The sequence below is a fragment of the Mobula hypostoma genome, chromosome 18 (genome assembly GCF_963921235.1).
Source record: "Mobula hypostoma chromosome 18, sMobHyp1.1, whole genome shotgun sequence".
Taxonomy (NCBI): Eukaryota; Metazoa; Chordata; class Chondrichthyes; order Myliobatiformes; family Myliobatidae; genus Mobula; species Mobula hypostoma.
In genome coordinates, this window is record NC_086114.1 from 58,740,700 (window position 1) to 58,761,455 (window position 20,756).

At 44.5% G+C, this 20,756-nt stretch overlaps 1 protein-coding gene and 1 long non-coding RNA gene across 3 annotated transcripts in view; one reads left to right on the top strand and one right to left on the bottom strand.

The window, feature by feature from the left end:
- Window positions 1-5,266, bottom strand: part of usp3 (ubiquitin specific peptidase 3) — a 118,795-nt gene extending 113,529 nt beyond the window's left edge. The window contains exon 1 of one of the 2 annotated variants that reach the window (XM_063070960.1): window positions 4,877-5,266. In XM_063070960.1, the coding sequence (XP_062927030.1) occupies window positions 4,877-4,967 (91 nt within the window). In that variant the 5' untranslated portion in view covers window positions 4,968-5,266. The remainder of the gene's footprint in view (window positions 1-4,876) is intronic. The other variant, XM_063070962.1, reaches the window with a different exon arrangement.
- Window positions 5,267-5,407: 141 nt separating this feature from the next.
- LOC134358578 (uncharacterized) lies at window positions 5,408-18,480 on the top strand. Its single transcript, XR_010020902.1, has 3 exons — window positions 5,408-5,468; window positions 7,627-7,707; window positions 17,878-18,480. It is a non-coding gene; the product is annotated as an uncharacterized LOC134358578 (long non-coding RNA).
- Window positions 18,481-20,756: the final 2,276 nt, after the last annotated feature.

The following is a 20,756-nucleotide window of genomic DNA, read 5'->3' on the forward strand; positions in this document are numbered from 1 at the left end:
AGAGAGGGAATTTGTTGAATGCCGACGAGATGGCTTTTTAGAGCAAATTGTGCTTAGCCTAGTTGGGGAAAAGCCATCTTAGATTGGGTGTTGTGCAATAACCCTGATCTTATTGGGGAGCTTATTGTAAAGGAACCCTTAGGGGGTAGTGATCATAATATGATTGAATTCATACTGCAATCTGAGAGGGAGAAGCACAAGTCACAGAGGAATAAAGGGGATTACAGAGACATGAGAGAGGAGCTTGCCCAAGTGGATTGGAGGGAGATACTGGCGGGAATGACAGCAGAACAGAGGTGGCTAAAGTTTCTAGGAATAGTTCACAAGGCACAGGATAGACATGTTCCACAGAAGTTCTCAAGTGGTAGGACTCAATAAATGCAGCTGACATGGGACTACATAAAAGTCAAGGAAAGGGCATATAAGGTAGCAAAGGTGAATGGGAAGTGGTATGACTGGGAAGATTTAAAATCCAACAAAAGGCAACTAAAAAAGCTACAAGGGAAAAGATTAAATATGAGGGCAAACTAGCCAATATAAATCAGGACACTACAAAGTTTTTTCAGTTATACAAAGAATAAAAGGGAGGTGAGAGGTGATATTGGACCACTGGAAAATGATGCTGGTGAGGTAGTAATGGGGGACAAAGAAATGGCAGATGAACTTAATAAGTACTTTGCTTCAGTCTTTACTGTGGAAGACACTAGCTGTATGACAGAGGTCTGTGAGTGTCAGAGAGCAGGAGTGAGTGCCATTGCTATTACAAAGGAAAAAGTGTTTGGCAAACAAAGGTCTTAAGGTGGATAAGTCCATTGACCAGATGGATTACAATACAGAGTCCTGAGAGAGGTTGAAGAGATAACGGATGCATTGGTCATGATCTTTCAAGAATCACCTGATTCTAGAGTGGTCCCAGAGGACTGGAAAATTGCAAGTGTCATTCCACTCTAAGAAGGGAGGAAGAGAAAAAGAGGAAATTATAGGCCAGTTAGCCTTACCTCAGTGATTGGGAAAATACTGAAGTCTATTATCAAGGATGAGGTTTCAGGGTGCTTTGAGACTAATAATAAAACAAGTCAAAGTCAGCGTCATTTCTGTAAAGGGAAATCTTCCCTGACAAATCTGTTAGAATTCTTCGAGGAATGTCATTTACTTAGATTTTCAGAAAGCATTTGACAAGATGCCTCACATGAGGCTGCTTAACAAGATAAAATTCTACGGCGTTACAGGAAATATACTGGCATGGGTACAGGAATGGCTGACAGGCAGGAGGCAGCAAGTATGAATAAAAGGGGGCTGCCAGTGACTCGTCACTATTCGGACCGCTACTTTTCGCATTGTTTGTCACTGATTTAGATAATGGAAGTGATGGCTTTGTGGTAAAGTTTGCAGACGATACAAAGTGGAGGGGTAGGTAGTGCCGAGGAAGCAATGCGATTGCAGCAGGACTTAAGACAACTTGGAAGAATGGGCAAAAAAATGGCAAGATGGAATACAGTATTGGGAAATGCATAAAAATGCATTTTGGTAAAAGGAACAATAGTGTGGACTATTATCTAGATAGGGAGAAGGCTTAAACATCAGAGGTGCAGAGGGACGTAGGAGCCCTCGTGCAAGACTCCAAGAAGGTTATTTTACAGGTTGAGTCTGTGATAAAGGCGGCAACTGCAATGTTAGCATGTACTTCAAGGAGAATAGAATATAAAAACAAGGAGATAATGCTTAAGCTTTATAAGACAGTAGTCAGGCTGCACTTGGAGTATTGACAACAGTTTTGGGCCCCTTATCTCAGAAAGGATGTATCATCACTGGAGAGAGTCCAGAGGAGATTCACAAGGACAACTCCTGGACTTAAGTGGTTAAATATGAAGAGCATCTGGTAGCTTTGTGCATGTACTCACTGGAATATAGAAGAATGAGTGGGGATCTCACTAAAACCTACTGAGTGTTGGAAGGACGAGACAAAGTGGATGTGGAGAGGACGTTTCCTCTGGTGGGGGGTATCCAGAGCTAGCTGGCTCAACCTCAAAATTGAGGGGTGACTTTTTAAAACAGAAGGAGGAATTTTTTTTGAGTCAAAGAATGGTGAATCTGTGGAAAGCTCTGCCACAGACTGCAGTGGAACCCAAGTCTGTGGATATATTTAAAGCACAAGTTGATAGATTCCTGATTGGTCAAGGCATCCAGGGATATGGTGAGCGGGCAAATGTATGGGGTTGAATGGGATGCTGGATCAGCCATGATGTGGACTGAATGTCTTAATTCTGCCCCTATGTCTTATGGTCTTAAAAATTCCCAACATTTTTTAATGCCATGGACTAATACCATTGCAAGGGGCCTGTGGACCCCAGCTCTAATGGAACTTAACAGGTCAATTGCCATCTATGGAGGAAAATATATTGCTTGGAAGTAGGTACAGAGGAGAGGTCAGGGGTAAGTTTTCTTTTTACACAGAGAGTGGTGAGTGTGTAAATGGGCTGCTGATGACGGTGGTGGAGGTGGATATGATAGGGTCTTAAGAAACTCCTAGATAGGTACATGGAGCTCAGAAAAATAGAGGGCTATAGGTAACCCTAGGTAATTTCTATGGTAAGGACATGTTCGGCACAGCTTTGTGGGCCAAAGGGCCTTTACTGTGCTTTAGGTTTTCTATGTTTCTGGTGAAGACCCTTCACCTGGACATAAAATTCTTGACTGCATCAACTTTTTTTTGAAGTTAGGTAGGGTCTTGTCAATGACAAATTTAAGATTATCAGTGCTCATCTTACCAGGAGTGTTGAAAATTCTTACATAGTATATGCATAAAACCAGTTTCTGCAATAAAGACCAGCAACATAAGGGTTCAGATTGAAGATAACTGTCTGAAGAAACAAAAAAGCAGAGATTTGAGCTTTACTGAAAAAATGGAGCTTGGAATACTAACAGAAACAGATCCGAAAGTAGATGTCACAGGGGACTGGATAACACATGAAGAAAACTCTTTAAAATAAACCACAGTCAAACTGGCCCAAGTATCTTCTCTCCTGATTTTAACACTTGAAATGGACTCTTAGCCAGGAGGTGAACATGCTGACACTAATTACTCGCATGATGGCCTCTGCTACAATTATGATCTCAAAATAGTGTTCTACTGGCATAAATGAGGACAGTGTTGCCCAGTTTTCTACTCCCATTCACAATGTCACACAGGAGCCAGTTAATTATACATGTCAGTTCTTTGGCTGCTTTGATGATCATTGTGACAATATATCAGAAGATAATACCAATTTATAACATTTAGAACTGCATGGCAGGCAAGCCTTCCATTTAAAGGAATATTATACTACAACCAGAAAGATTATAGTCCTGATCAGATCACAGGTGAGTCACAACTGTTCTCTATTTCAACACTGTATCAGAGTCCTTATTTAAGAGTCAGATGGCAAATGTGTCATTAGAGCACTGCATTTGAATCCAAAATAATCAGCAAAACACCAAAAAGGATTTTAAACACTGCAAACTGGTATTTTTTTTGCATGAAAATGTTTCAAAAACAAGAAAAACTTAAGCATTTTAAATAGTAATAATGTATAGTGTTAAAAAAAACAAATTGTATCCGTGATTACAATTTTCAGAAGTTTCTCCACAGCACCCAACTTATTTAATGAAAAAACATTACAAGAAATTAATATTCTGAAGTCAGGATTAGAAACGCTAAACAGAAACAAACTCTCATAACTGTATTCAGATTTACAAAAAGACAGCTATACGAGACTTCAAGGTGTTTAACTTCCATGCATTCCTCCGCACACAAAAGACTAGCATTTGTGAAAATTATCTTACTGAAAACTGTTTCTAAAAATCTCGACTTAAGTACTCGCCTTTAAATCTAATAATTATGCAAAATAAAACTTCACATCAATAAACTGAAAATCCTATTGTATTCATCACCGTCTTGCTACTGCCAGACAAAGCTGATTAGATGGCAATCCCATCGTGCCTCCACCACATCGGCTTTATAATTGTATGGGATTCTTGTTCGGAGAATTCTACGAGGAATCTGCCTGTATAGAGTCAAATTCACTAGGCGCGACTAAAGCAAGTTTCTTTCAGACGTTGCGCCTGGGCAGCCCAGACAATGGAAACAATGCGAGGCCTAATAATATTCTAGTAGAAGAAAGTCAGGCTGGTCTGACTCCGAACGCCTTTATACAAAGAAAGTCATCGAATGCTCAGGTTACAGAGTAATCCACTTACTCTCTCACAAAATACCGCAATTTTGTAAGAAGAAACCCGGCGTCCCCCCCCCCAAGTGAAATGCCTGCTATATATCATGATTTTATGGATGGTACGTGGCAAAAATGTCAATCCACAGGGGTTACTTTTCACATACATACAGTATAGGCATATTGGGCTCTGCTTAATAACTCCGCACCGAAAACTTCGCCTAAATCCAGCCTCCAGGCAGTCTAATTCAATTGGTGAGAGACTTTTCAGAACAGCCGCAATCTTGCATTAAATCATGTTAAAGAGAAGCGGAGAAAGCACTGGACTTATGAGTAGGATTAAGAGAGAATGCGCCAACATGACCTCGAGTCTAAGCCCCGGCGCCAGCCACCCTACACAAAGGTGAGGCTCTACTGAAAAGAGCGAACCTTCTATTTCCCCTTTCCCCCCACCCATCCACCAACAAAACCAGCTTTTTCCCATATTTTAATTTGGCACAGTGGGCCGGGCTCAAGCCTGCCGAGGCCCGGCCTTTCCTGATGGCTTGGCACCGGGCGAGATGCAGCAAATCTCAGCGCTGCCCTTTTCAAACACACATATACATACAATGCAAAGACTAGAGGGAAAGTACGGCCAGGACCTGTGGAGAGCGGAACCGTGCGGCACTCACCGGCACAACACCAGGAGGACGGCGACCCATTGGGGAACTTGGTGGAATCCGGCACGATGCAGACGCTGGTCGCCAAGTGGGGGCACTCCATGTTCAGGGGCTAGAAACCGGCAGCAAGCGGCGCTCTCGGTGCAGAGCTCCGGAGGAGGAAGGAGAGAGGGAGGAGGCGGAGGGAAGGGGCTGAGCTGAGCGCAGGAAGGGGAGGGGGACGATGCGGAACTAGCCTCTCGACAGGCCCCGCCTCAGGCCGACATCTTTTCGGGCCTAGTGAAGCGCGGAGCCAGCCTGCTGCCTGGGGGAGAGGCGAAAGCGCTAGGGTGGTTCTGGGCTTTATTAGAGCCGAGGGTAGAGGCCCTGGCTGGGCTCCAACAGAGACTTTCCGCCATTAGTTCCTCAATTAACCGCCAGCCCACCCATCGCCTTGACAACTGTTGTCCCTCACCCCGTCTCCCAGGAGATTTGTCCCGGCGTTTGACGTCACAATCCTCCGTGACGGTCATTTGTTGCCGTCAGCGTGACATCATAACGACCGCCCTAACGACGACCAATACCAGTCAGTGTTGGGGCGCTGGCAGTCAGAGCCGCGGAGCGAGTGAGTAACCTGAGGCCCGGCTCTTTGGCCCCCGGCCTGACGATTATTGTACCAGATTTCGGGGCCTGGGCCCGGAACCAGAGGAAGTATGGCTGCGGGGGATGGTTTGAGAGAGGGACTGGCCAAAGTAGATTGGAAGGGGACGCGATCAGAGATGAGGGCAGAGCCGCAATGGCTGGAGTTTCTAAGAGCAATTCGGAAGGCGCAGGATCGGTCCAGCCTAAAGAAGGCACAATCGTGCCTGAGACAGGAAGTCCAAGCCAACATAAAAGCAAAATAAGAGGGCAAATAATAGAGCAAATTAGTGAGAAGTTAGAGGATTGGGAAGGTTTTAAAAACCACCAAAAGGCAACAAAAAAGCGAGAAAATATGAAGGTAAACTAGCCAATGATAGCAAAAGAGGGTACTGAAAGTTTTTTTTTAGGATTTAGAGGTGTGTGGATATCAGATCACCGAGCAATGATGCTGGAGAGGTAAAGGGGACGACGAAATGGCGGATGAACTGAATTAGAATTTTGTTGCGTCATGGTTCACTGGAAGAACGCTAGAAGTTCGAGAGTGTCAATGAACAGAAGTGAGTGCAGTTGCTATTACTAGGGAGAAGGTGGTTGCAAAGCTGAGAGGTCTGAAGGTAGCTAAGTCACCTGGATCAGATAGACTACATCCCAGCCCCAGGGTTCTGAAAGAGGTAGCTGAAGAGATTGTGGAGGCATAAGTAATGATCTTTCAAGAATCACTCGAGTCTGGCATGGTTCTGGAGAACTGGAAATTTGTAGATGTCATTCCAGTCATCAAGAACGGAGTGAGGTAGAGGCAATGAAATTATATGTCAGTTAGCCTGATTGAAGCTTTAGGAGTTGATTGTTAAGGATGAGGTTTCAGGGTACTTGGCGGCTCATGGTAAAGTAGGCATGGTTTCCTTAAGGGAAAACCTTGTATGACATATCTATTGGAATTCTTTGAGGAAATAACAAGCAGGATAGACAAAGGAGAATCGGGTGATGTTGTATATTTGGCTTTTCTGAAGACCTTTGACAAGGTGCTGCACATGAAGCTGCTTAACATGATACTAAGCAGCCATACTTATTACAGGAAAGATACTAGCATGGACAGAGGATTGGCAGGAGGCAAAGAGTAGAAATAAAAGGAGCCTTTTCTGATTGACTGCTGGTGTTCACAGGGGTCAGTGTTGAGACAGTTTCTTTTTACGTTGTTTGTCAATGATCTGGATGATGGAATTGAGGGCTTTGTGGCCAAGTTTGCAGATGATATGAAGATAGGTGCAGGGGCAGGTATTAAGGAAGCAGGAAGGCTGCAGAAGGACTTAGAAGAATGGGCAAAGAAGTGGCAGATGGAATACAGTGTCGGGAAGTGTATGGTCATGCACTTTGCTAGAAGGAACAAAAGCATAGGCTATTTTCTAAATGGGGAGAGAAAATTCAAAAATCTGAGGTGTCAAGGGTCTTGGGAGTCCTCATGCAGGATTCCCTAAAGGTTAATTTGAAGGTCGAGTTGGTGGTGAGGGAGGTAAATGCAATGTTAGCATTCATTTTGAGAGGACTAGAATATAAAAACAAGGAAGTAATGCTGAGGCTGTATAAGTTGCTGGTGAGGTGAGGCCTCACTTGGAGTATTGTGAGCAGTTCTGGGGCCTTTATCTAAGAAAGGATGTGTTGACATTGGGGAGGGTTCAGAGGAGGTTCACAAGAATGATTCCGGGATTTAAAGGGTTATAGTATGAGGAGAGTTTGATGGCTTTGGACCAATACTTGAATGAGGGAGGATCTCATTGAAACCTATCAAATGTTGAAAGGCCTAGATAGGGTGGATGTGGAGAGGATGTTTCCTATAGTGGGGGAGTCTAGGACCAGAGGGCACAACTCAGAACAGAGCGATGTTCATTTAGAATGGAGATAAGGAGGGGTTTTTTTTAAGCCAGAGGGTGGTAAATCTGCAGAATTCATTGCCACAGGGGGCTATGGAGTTTGTCATTGGATGTATTTAAGGCAGAGGTTGATAGATTCTTGATAAGTTAGGGCGTGAAACGTTACTGGGAGAAAGCAGGAGAATACCATTGAGAGGGAAATGGATTTGCCATGATCAAGTTGCAGAGAAGACTCGATAGACTGAATGGCCTAATTCTGCTCCTCTGTCTTAGGAAACTAATAGCAGTCCGGTCAAGAGCTCCGACCTTTGGGATCCAGAACTGGACCTTGGGCATGTTGATAGCATTTTGAAGGTATTGATGCAAGGAATTTAAACTCTAGGTAGAGGACAGGAGTTCAGTCCCTTGAACCTGCTTTGCAAATCTGATTTCAGCATCAGTTTCTTGCCTGCTTCCCATGAATCTGAATTCGCCCGTCAGATCTAACTTGTATCTCAGTCTTGAAGGTCTCCAGAGTCGTATAGTGTAGACTTTCAAAAATTCACAATCCTAGCAACCTCATCCTGTAAAGTCCCAGAACCACTCAAAAACTCCAAAGACTTCATCACTGAGAGAGGAACGACCTTTGCAGATGGGCTATACCTGGGGACAACTTGAAAGATGGGCCCAGGACAAGGGACTCTGGCTATCTGCTGTCGATGGGCCTATGCCCCAGTAGGAGTGATGGCCTTACCTACTAAATACCTTTATTCCCAGAAAATACTCAAACTAAAGTTGAGTACAATACAAATCTTTATTAGTACACATTCAATTGACTTTTACAGTTCACATTTAATTTACTGTTCCTGCTTGTTTTTAATACAATGAATCAGATTCAGATTTTTAAATGAAATATCCAGTGAAATGTGTCATTTGTTAACAACCAGCACACGCAATGATGTGCTAGAGCAGCCTGCAAGTGTTGCTAACATAGCATGCCTGCAATGTTCCAGTAAACACACAAGTAGCAACAACTACAACAACAAAATGAGCCCCTTTCCTACCCACTCGCACACCCAGAAAAGCCTGCAACGCCAGGAAAGCCCATCTCTGGGCCTCCAGTCATTGTCCACGATTCTCAGTCTGGTAGACATCAGACCTCCAACTTCAGATTTTACCCTAGGAAGCCAGTCACGAGTTTATCTTTCAGACCTTGTCTTCTGGACTCACATGGAACCCTGACCCTGGCCCTCAGGACTCCTTTGGGCCTCAGCTGCAGTCGTTAAATTTTCAGGTTTTCACCTTTGCTTTGCCCTCTGGACTTTGCCACTTCTGGATTCGCTCAGACCTCCAGCCCCGGTGATCTGCGGGGCCACTGGCCCTCATGGCTCCTGCTCATGTCCGAGACTAGGCGCCTGTGCAGACCTCCAAGCTAGGCCCTCACTCCAACTTGGGGCTCACTGGTCTTCTCATTGCCAGCAACACGACTTCTGGAATCGCTGATGTTTGATTACTCAGCATTTCAACCTGGACTTGAACTCTTCCTCAGGCTCTTAATTTACTACCCCTAACCTCTAACCTGAAGTCTGAGCCACGACATTAACCAACACCACAGTTCAGCACCGTCTTGACCAGAAAACAGAGACTTGGACTTGGATGCAACATACGTGAAATGGTTCAAAATCTTCTCCAAGTTCCAAATATATGTACTTCCTTAAGCAATAGCTGTTCTTAGGTTATTACTTCAGATGTGCTTGATGTTTCTTGTTTTATGGTTTTACACAGGTCTTTCAAAATGCTGGGGACTAATTAATCACATCTGAGCCAATCAGACACAGACAACTGTGAGACTGATTGCCGCCTAGGTATTTCACTGCTTCAATCTAGGTCTCTCGTTATCTCTTATTATGTCAACAAGCTCCTCTGTCTGCTGCAGAAGCCTTTGATTCTGGGGGCATGTTTCTGTGCTTCTTATCGTATCTCATGCAACAGATCACTGTCATGATCTCTGATACTGTCCCAATACAAGCTAAGAACTTCTATTGATAATGAGTTTTAAATACTCCATTTCCTTATGAAACTCTGCTTTAGCTCTGTATGTCACAGTTTAATTGCTGCAGATGGCCTCTCACAACAGCTCCCAATCACAATTCTTTGATCAAACAATCCCAGAGAACACCCTTCCAGTAAACTTATAGCAATTATTTTAGCATTCCATAGAACTTTTACAGAACCTTAACTATCCCTGTGTGTGGCCTTTACAGTGAAAATACTATCTCGTCATTTGGATTGATTAATATTAACCATTGTTTAATTATAAATCGTGTCAAATTGGTGCATTTTCAAATCAAGTTTTCTAGAGATTTAGCTTCCAAGTTGTTACACTACAATCAATATCGTGAAACTTCTCTGAAATGCCATCCCTAAAATAGGATGTCCAAAAACAATGCTGCAAATGAAAAGCTATACAGTAATATTCAATCCCAATCACAAACTGATTCCCACTGACTTCACTCTTTAGCAACTACCTGAAATAAATCTGGAATGTCTGAAAATCTGGTATTGTATTTGACGAAGGCAAGCTTCAGACCATTTACTACCTGTTTCCCCTCAGATGCTGCTTGACTTCTAGCTCCTTTGTGTGTTGCTACAGATTTCCAGCATCTGCACTCTATGGTATGTAGAAATGAAAAGATCTCTGTTTCGAAGTCTTCACAGTCCTCAGGAGAGAGTATTCCATCCCTTTCTTGACACAACTGTTCCATCCAGACTTGTCTCTTCCAGTGTGTCCCTTCCCTGTTTACTTCATTCAACTCTCTGTAAACAGATAATCCAGAACTGCAGCCTGGGCCAGACTCGCATCAGCCCATTCACCTTTCACCCCGGGGCTCAAGAACCTGCATTCTATCATGGTTAGGTACAAGAAATTGAAGCAAGGGTAAGCCATTTGACTGATCTTTTAGCACCACTTTCCTGGGCTATCCTCAGATGCCTTTGTCCCTTAATGTCCTATCAATCCCCACCTTGAATATACTGGGCAGCTAATTCTTCTCAATTCTGTTGAGAAGTGAATTCCACAGATTCACCACCCTCTTGGTGAAGGAAGTCCTGCTCGGCTAACTTCTTATTCTGAGACTAACCCTTGGCTCTAATCATCCAGTGAGTAGAAATTTTAATTATTTTATTCAAATCTATCATTGGTTTCACCCCTGTCTCCTTAGAACTAACTCTCAAACATTTGCCTCAGTATCATCTTTGATCTGGCTTATGACATAGGATATTCTGTTGTGCTAAATGTCCCTTACAAATGGAATCTATTGACTAAAGGTTGTTTAATGTCATTTCCAGTACACAAGTGTAAAGGAGAACAGAACAATTGTCACTCCGGATCCAATGGAGCACAAAAACCACAATAGAAAAAGAACACTTATAAAAGCACAATAAATGTAAATACATAAGATAGATTATATACATGGATTGATTGTATGTCCATATAGTGATGCTAGGCACAGGAGTGTCGGTACATAAGGTGACTAATAAGAAATGATAAGGTACTGATAGTGGGATGGGTTAGTGGGTAAGAGTGTTGATCAGCCTCACTGCTTGGGAAAAGTAACTGTCTGAGTCTGGTGCTCCTGATGTGGATGCTTCATAACCTCCTTCCTGATAGGAGTAGGACAAACAGACCATGAACAGGGAGCGTGGGATCCTTTGTGATGTGCTGGCCCTTTTTCTGCACCTTTCTGTATATACAGTATGTCCTTGGTGGGAAGGCTGGTGTCAGTGATGCATTGGGCAGTTTTGACCGTCCAATGTAGAGCGTTCCTGTCTGCCACAGTGCAGTTTCCATACCTTACAGTGATGCAGTATGCTAGGATGCTCTCTACTGCACATCTGTAGAAAGATATGAGTATAGATGGCATAGTTCAGCCTCCTCAGAAAGCAGAGGCACTGGTGAGCTTTCCTGATTGTATAGAATGTGTTCTGGGACCAGGAGAAAGAAAACTCTGACCTCAAACCTCTGCTGCCCTGCGCCTATACCCACTCATGGGGAAGGCTTTGGGAGTAAACCCTGAGGAAAAATCCAGAGACCCTAAGGCAGTCCTGCATTGAGTTCAGTGCTGACTGGCAACTCCTGTGATGCCACTGGTGCCAGACTCTGTTGGTTTCTGCTGTTCCTTTGGATTCATCAGTAACATGGAAAGGGGAAGCCTGTTACGTGGTTAACAGCTTCCTCTCCGTGTCATACTGTCGTCGCTTGTGTATCAACTGATGGCACTGCACCTACAACGTTGGCAGCTAGGGTACAACATCCATGGTCAACCCTGGCCAATGGAGGGCCTCGTGTTCTGGGACCATGAAAGGTGGTGTGAGGTGTGCACTCCCAGGAGTTTCCACTGCTGTGCCGCTGATGTAAAGACAGTTGTGAGTGGTGCAAGTTCTCTTGAAGTTGATAACCATCTCCTTTGTCTTGTTGACATTGAGGAAGCACTCAGACCTGGGGGCAGCCTGTGTTGAGGATGATGGGAAGGGAGGAGTGGTTGTGTATCCTGGCTATCTGAGATCTGTGGTTAGGAAGTCCAACACCGAGTTGCACAGTGATGTACTTCACTGAGGCAGAGGAATAGGAGTTTGATCACCAGGTCGGTGTGACAATAGTGTTGAATGATGAACTGAAATCCAAAAACAGAATTCTGGCATAAGTGACTTTGTTTTCTAGGTGTGTCAGGGCCAGCTACATGACAGGTGTCATGGCATCTGTTGTAGAATGGTTCTGTTGGGAAGCATATTGGGTGTGTCCAATGTGACAGGAATGGAGTTTTTGATATGTGTCATTACCAGCCGTTCAAAGCACTTCATGGTGGTAGTTGTTTAGTTCTGAAGATGTACAGTTTTTTGGTATAGGGATGATGGTGGCTGATTTGAAACTCGTTGTGGTAGCAGTCTTGAGGGAAGTTTTGAAGATTTCCTTGAAGACGTCAGTGAGCTGGTGTGCACACTGCCTGAGTACTTGGCGTGTGTTGCCTGGCCTGGCCACCTTATGGGGGTTAACGCGGCAGAGTCATTCTCACATTTGCTGCTGTTACAGACAATGGCTGCTCACCTGGGAAAAGTTTTCATGGCTGGCATTGCGTTGCATGCCTCAAAATGTGCATAAAAGTTGTTTAGAGCATCTAGAGGGCAATGCCACTGGTACAGTCTGCACTGTTTTTTGTTGTGTAGTCAGTAATGCCCTTGATGCCCAGCCATATGCACTGGGTGCTCTTCACTGCTTTCTCCACTTTCAGCAACAGTCCGTATGCTGGGATTAACATTATGGAGATGTGGTCAGGGAGACCAAATGTCCTGCATGTTCACGTGATTGAAGTCTCCTGCAATTATGAAGAGATCGTTTGGATGTTTGTTTTGTAGAAAGCTCTCCCAGTGTGTCCTTGGCATTCTCGCTGGGGGGTGGGGAGAAGTAGACTGCGGTGAAGAACATGACAATAAACTCCCTGAGCAAGTAATGTGGTCGACATTTAATTGTAAGATGTCCAATTGCCCCAGAACAGTGACTGCTAACTACAGATGTGTTTGTGCACCAACCTTTGTTAGTGTACACAGAGATTCCACCTCCTTTGGCTTTCCCCAACAGGGAGTTTCTGTCTGGCTGAAATAGTCATCCCGCCAAGTTAAAACGCTAAGGTGGGCATGTTGTTGTTGAGCCACTTTTCAGTGAAAACCAGATGGTAGCAGTTTTTCAACTCTTTCTGCACATTCATTCTCCATCTCATTGAGTGCATTTTATTTTCTAGAAAGCAGACATTGCCCAGAAGAAGTGATGGTATGACAGGCATGGTTAAATTAGCTTTCAGCCTTGTGAGTGCCCCAACTCTCTTGCTACATTTCTGCCTCCCCTTGCGCTGCCTCGGCTGACCCACCTAAGTCAGGTCACTATCGCTGGATCTGGTGTCTGCAGAATCCCTAGTCCATTGAGCACCAGTGGATTAAAGATAATTTTGTCCTATGAGTACAACGGTGGTGTATTCACGGAGCTTTGGTTGACTGAAATCCATGACTAGAAACGTTGAAACACTTAAGAATTATTTTTATTCATTATTGGGAACGATACTGGGAGTAGAGAAGCCTCTGTGTCTTTTCGTGCTGTCATTTTAAATTGTTGTTGTCTACTCATAAAAGTTTTTGCTTTGGACAGACTACACCTGGTTGAATTTATTAGGCCTGTGAATGGGAGAGTTTTGCCAGTGTAACTAGCAGAGGAACAAGGTTGATAAGGACTAGCAGATGTCCCATAGCTCCATAAATAAATGTGTTGATGTAATGTGGGGACGGGAGTAGGAGGATACGATGACCTTTTATCTAGAAGTGTAGCAGGGGCATTTTGTCAATTAACAATCCTATTCATATTATTAGGGCGTCTGGGTACTTCAGTTCCTGGCCTGCATATCAGCAGCAGAAAACAAATTCTGAAATTATTCCTCAGAGAGGGTGAAAGTGATGAGAATGTAGAGTTATTTTGTTTCCAGCATTTATCTGACGTTATACGCATGTCAGCAGATAGCCTCTGAGTCAGAAGGTTGTCAGTTCAAGTCCCATGTGATTTGGAGGCAGATTGACATGGCTATTAAGTTTCTATAATACTGAGGGAGGGCTGTACCATCAGGACCACCAGTGAGAGATGAAACTGAGGCTTAGTCTGCCCTCTTAGAACACAGAACAGGAACAAGGCCCTTCAGTCTCAGTGTTGTGTTGAACTAATTATGGTAATGATGCCTAATCATTTTAATCCCTTCTTTCTGCTCGTGGTCCCTATCCCTCCATTCTCTGCATGGTCATGGGCCTATCCGAAAGCCTCTTAAGTATCTCTGTTGTATCTGCCTCCACTATTTCCATGGCAGTGCACTCAAGCAACCACCACTCTTGATGTAAAAGAACCTGCTCCGCACATCTCTTTTGGGCTTTCCCCCTTCTCATTTTAAATGTACGTCCTCTAGTGTTAGGCATTTTGACCCCAGGGAAAAGATAGTGGCTCTCTACCGTGTGTATGCACTCACAATTTTATAAATGTGTATCAGGTGTCCTCCATTCCAGGCAATATACTGATAAATCTTTGCTGCACCCTGTCCAAAGCCTCCACACCCTTCCTGTGAATTAGAATTGAATGCAGTACTGCAGAAGTGGTCTAACTAAAGTTTTATAAAGCTGCAACGTGACCTCCTAACTCTTGAATTCAATACCTTGACTAATAAAAGCGAGTGTACCATACACATTCTTTACCTCCCTATCATTTATGCAGTCACTTTCAAGGAACTAAGGACTTGGAAAAGATTCCCCTGTACATCATTTTTATTAAGGGTCCTACCATTCACTGTGTACATTTGATCTTCCAAAATGCAACACCTCATATATACCCAGATACCATTTCTTTGCTAGTATCTGTAACCGATCTATTTCCCACTGTATCCTTTTGCAGTCTTCTACACTAATGATAGCAACCTTTGTACCATCTGCAAACTTATATCACACATCCATGTTTTCAACCAAATCAATTATACACTGTATATTTTGCAAAGAGCAGAGATCCCTGTGGAACATCACTGGCCACGGACCTCCAGCAAGAATAAGATTCATTAAACACTATCCTCTGTCTTCTGTGGGCAAACCACTTCTGAATCCAAGCAGCGAAGTCACCATGGATCCCATGCATCCTAATCTGGATGATGAAGAACCTTTCTGAATGCCTTACTATAATTCATGCAGACAACATCCACAGCTCTACCCTCATCAATCACCTTCATCAAAAAACTTAATCTATTTAGTGTAAGTCATGGACTGCCCCACAAAAGGCACTGCATTTCCCTTATCTCTGCATCTTAAAGCCAACACATCTTAGTCTATTACCAGTTCCAATGAAAGGTTATGTTCTTCAGTTTTTTCCTCTGCACAGATGTTGCTGGAATCACTAAGGACTTCTAGTATTCTCTTCCTATTTGTCATAATTAGTGGGCTATCTTACACTGGGCTTGCTTTGTGAAAACAGGCTCCTCTAATTATAACATTTTCTCAAAGCCTGTTATACTCTAAAGCAGGGGTTCCCAACCCAAGTTTAAGATTAACCCTTGCTTAATGATATTGGTCCATGGCACGAATAAGAATGGGAACCCCTGTTCTAAAGCAACACACAGTTCACCCATTTGGGCTTGCCGTCAATGATGCTATGACTGCTTTTATACCTCTATCAGTCTTGCCCCAGTTGTTGCCCCATCTTAACTCCTAATCCAATGCAAAGACGAACTCATGTAAAGCAGCATACTTGACTAAAGGCCAATCTCCTAATTCACCCATGTTTATCAACATGATCAGGAAATAGCTTAAGTTTTTTTTTTACTTTTTTAAAAATAACTGATGTAAAATTCTTTATGTACAACATTCAGGTTTAAATTACATCTGGCAGATGTAATTTGATTTAAAAAATTTTTTAATTGTTCTTTTTTAGAAAAAGTGCCGCACATGAGGCAACTAAACAAAAGCCCAAAGTATTACAGGAAAGATACTAGCATGGATAGAAGATCTGGCAAGAGCAGAGTGGGAATAAAGAGAGCTTTTTCTGGTTGTTCACAAGTTATTCGTGGTGCTTTGCAGCAATTGATGTTGTGACCTCTTCATATTAGATGTCAATTGATGGCTTTGTGGCTAATTTTGCGAATGATATAAATATAGGTGAAGGGGCAGTTAATACTGAGGAAGCAGAGAGTCTATAGAAGGGCTTAGATTAGGAGAATGGGCAAAGATGTAATGGAGGTGGTTGCCAGGCTATGTTGAACCTGGTTTATTATGGCGAAGTTCCGTATCTTTAAGCCTACCAAGAGAGACATAGAACAGTTGGACTCAAGTGCAGAGGAGACTGGAGACAAGGATAGAGTTGAACAAAGAATCCTGAGGATTAGTTTGTAGAAAGCAAGCTAAGATTCAAGAATCACTACACGCAGTGTAAATTAACTCAAGAGTGAGCAAAGATAAACAAAGGGAACTTAGAGAAACAAAGCAATGCACTGATAGCTAAAAGGAGACACAGATTAAATAATCAACTATTAATCGGAGGAGGAAGAGCATTAGAGCCTGGAGGGTTCAGACCAAAGCATGACAGGAACCCCAACCCCTCCCCAACAGTTGATGGACGGTGTATGCCATTAGACAATCGATAAAAGGAGCCAGGGAGTGGGGGGCTGATGGTGGAAGACTCAGGACTGGTGCGAGCAGACTGCACAGAAGGGTTTAGACAGGAGACGTGGAAGTTGAGATTGATACACATGGTTTGGGGCAACCGGATACAGTAAGTGACTGGGTTGATCCAAATGAAGAACCTTGAATGGTCTGATGTAACGTGGTGCCACTTCTCAACACTCAATCCACAGAGGAAGGTCCTTGGTGGAAAGCTGGACTCTTTGGCCAGGACAGAATGAACACCCCAGCAACCCTTGAAAGTTGATATGCTGCTGTTGTTGGAGAGGAGCCTTCAGGAGGGCTGCCTGAGCTTTAATCCACTTTTGCCAGCCACAATGGACCAGCTATTCAGCATGCAGGACTCTCACATTGAACTTCTGCTCAGGGAACAGGATGGGTAACCAAACTGAAACCTGAAGGGAGACATACCCGTAGAAGAATGGTGCAGAGTATTATGAACAAACTCTGTCCTAAAGCACTGTAGGTGGTTGGGTAAAAGAACACAGGGTCTTCTTCAGGTCCTTGTTGGTCTCCCTCTGCCCACTGGACTGAGGGTGAAATCCCAATAAAAGGCTGACCATAGCTCCAATGAGTTAGTAGAAGACTTTCCAGAGCCCGGAGGTAAACTGAGGGCCTTGTTCAGAAACAACATCGAAGGGAAAGCTGTGCACTCTAAACATGTGTTACGGAATAAGGCTGTCCAGTCTCTGAGCTGAGGGAAGCTTGAGTTGGAGTAACAAAGTGGCAGGCCTTGGAGAACTGGCCCACCATCAGTTACCTCATGATGGTGGCGGACTGATTAGGAAGTCCATGGAAATATGTGACCAAGGTTGGGAAGGAATGAGCACTGGATGTATCAGCCCCTGTGAACGTAATCTGGGCTCCTTTTTCTGGATGCAGTTGTGACAGACTGTAACTATGATTTAACATCCCCATCCATGTGCGGCCACCAGAACTGCCACTTGATGAACTCCACCATTTGCACAGATGCTGAATGTCCTGTGACACGTGATGTGTGCCATCACTGTAACATAATTGAACAGACAGAGTTAGGAATGAAGAAATGACTTAGTAGGCCATTTCCTGGGTCTGCCCCCTACTGTTGTGCCCTCCTATCAGTACAGTGCCACCAGCCTGGACCTCAGTAGGATGGGTTCTGGGACGGCGACCAGGTTTGGTTTTTCAAACAGCCTGTACAGCTTCTGGTTCGTTGAACCTGGATGGTAAATATTTGGCCCCCTTCAGCTAAGTGTCTCCACTACAGGGCTAATTTGACTGCCAACCGCTCTCTATTCCCTATGTCATCATTCTTTTCCGCAGGTGAGAACTGCTGAGAGAAGGAAGCACAGGGATAGAGTTTCTGGTCAGACAGAGGTCATTGCGAGAGAACAGCTCCAACCGCAATATTTAATGCATCTGCTTCAACGATGAATGGCAGCTCTGGGTCAGGAAGAACAATGGGAGCCGTTGTGAAGCAACTCTTCAATTTATGGAAAGCAATTTCTGTTGTCCAGCAAAATGATCTGGAGGTTCCCCTTGTCAGAGCAGTAAGGGATACTACGATGCAACTGAAGTTGTCAATGAGTGTCCGGTAAAAATTAGCAAACCCCAGAACTGCTGGAACTGCTTGATCATGGTGGGTTGCAGCCAGTCCCTGATGGCCTGGGTCTTTCTGGGGTCCATCTGCAGATTCCCCTTGGAGACAGTAAACCTGAGGAAGGAGATTGTGGAGACATGAAGCTCACTCTTTGGATTCTCCAGTTTGACAAATAGTTGTTTCTGGAATAAACGTTAAAGAACTCGTCGAGCGTGTCTGTGGTAGATTTTGGAGATGATGATTGTATCATCCAGAAGACATAGTAATTTAGCATTTCTCAGAGAACATTGATGATAAAGACCTGGAAGACCACCGGGGCATTAACTAAATCAAATGGCATCATGAAATATTCCTAGTGGCCAGTGGGTGTGTTAAAAGTGGCCTTCCATTTATCACCCTCCTGAATGCGGACCAGGTTGTATGCATTTCAGAGATCCAATTTAGTAAAGATGGTTGCCCCTTGCATCAATTAGAAAGCCGTGGTCACCAGTTGCAAGGGAAATGTTTCTTCACTGTGATCTTGTTAAGCCCTCAATAATCTGTACATGGTCGGAGTCAACCATCTTTCTTTGCCACAAGGAAGAAGTCCATACCAGCAGGGGATCTGGAGGTGTGGATGAAACCAGTTCCTAGAGCATCATGGATGTTCTTTTTCTATGGCCACCCTTTCTGAAGTTGACAAGGAGTACTGTCTTCCTAGTGCAAATAGGTTCCGCACAGCAATTCAATTGCACAATTATAGATTCGATGAGGCAGGAATGTTGTGGCCTTTCTCTTTCTAAAACACCTCTGCATACTCAAACAACAGGAATTCTGCAGATGCTGGAAATTCAAGGAACACACATCAAAGTTGCTGGTGAACGCAGCAGGCCAGGCAGCATCTGTAGGAAGAGGTGCAGTCGACGTTTCAGGCCGAGACCCTTCGTCAGGACTAACTGAAGGAAGAGTGAGTAAGGGATTTGAAAGTTGGAGGGGGAGGGGGAGATCCAAAATGATAGGAGAAGACAGGAGGGGGAGGGATAGAGCCAAGAGCTGGACAGGTGATAGGCAAAAGGGGATACGAGAGGATCATGGGACAGGAGGTCCGGGAAGAAAGACAAGGGGGGGGGCGGATGGGCAAGAGGTATATTCAGAGGGACAGAAGGAGAAAAAGGAGAGTGAGAGAAAGAATGTGTGCATAAAAATAAGTAACAGATGGGGTACGAGGGAGAGGTGGGGCCTTAGCGGAAGTTAGAGAAGTCGATGTTCATGCCATCAGGTTGGAGGCTACCCAGACGGAATATAAGGTGTTGTTCCTCCAACCTGAGTGTGGCTTCATCTTTACAGTAGAGGAGGCCGTGGATAGACATGTCAGAATGGGAATGGGTTGTGGAATTAAAATGTGTGGCCACTGGGAGATCCTGCTTTCTCTGGCGGACAGAGCGTAGGTGTTCAGCAAAGCGGTCTCCCAGTCTGCGTCGAGTCTTGCCAATATATAAAAGGCCACATCGGGAGCACTGGACGCAGTATATCATCCCAGTCGACTCAGGTGAAGTGTTGCCTCACCTGGAAGGACTGTTTGGGGCCCTGAATGGTGGTAAGGGAGGAAGTGTAAGGGCATGTGTAGCACTTGTTCTGCTTACACGGATAAGTGCCAGGAGGGAGATCAGTGGGGAGGGATGGGGGGGACGAATGGACAAGGGAGTTGCGTAGGGAGCGATCCCTGCGGAATGCGGGGGGGGGGGAGGGAAAGATGTGCTTAGTGGTGGGATCCCGTTGGAGGTGGCGGAAGTTACGGAGAATAATATGTTGGACCCGGAGGCTGGTGGGGTGGTAGGTGAGGACCAGGGAACCCTATTCCTAGTGGGGTGGCGGGAGGATGGAGTGAGAGCAGATGTACATGAAATGGGGGAGATGCGTTTAAGAGCAGAGTTGATAGTGGAGGAAGGGAAGCCCCCTTCTTTAAAAAAGGAATACATCTCCCTCGTCCTAGAATGAAAAGCCTCATCCCCTTTTGCCTATCACCTGTCCAGCTCTTGGCTCTATCACTCCCCCTCCTGTCTTCTCCTATCATTTTGGATCTCCCCCTCCCCTTCCAACTTTCAAATCCCTTACTCACTCTTCCTTCAGTTAGTCCTGACGAAGGGTCTCGGCCTGAAATGTCGACTGCACCTCTTCCTACAGATGCTGCCTGGCCTGCTGCGTTCACCAGCAACTTTGATATGTGTTGTCTGCATACTCAAGGCAGCTCAGGATTGGCGGGAAGGCAGGTGACCTGGCAGCGAGAAGACTATCTGTGGAGTGCACCAGTCAATTTGTGGGTTGTGGAGGACCAACCAGGGGTGTCCTAAGATCAATGGGAACTCAAGAGTAAGAATAAAGTGAAACTGGTATGCAGACAGATGGGAGCAATGGCAGATGCTCCCAGGGCCCAGAGGTCTTCTGTTCAGGGTGGTGGCCATGAGATGCGCCGGGGGAATTTGGAGATGTCTTGATAACCCGAAGTCCATAAAATTGCCTGCTGCATCAGAATGCATGAAGGCTCCAAGAGCATGTTCTTGTTTGCTCTAGAAAATAGAGATAGACAACACTGCCCCAGATGCAGCAGACCTGGAAGGAGTGA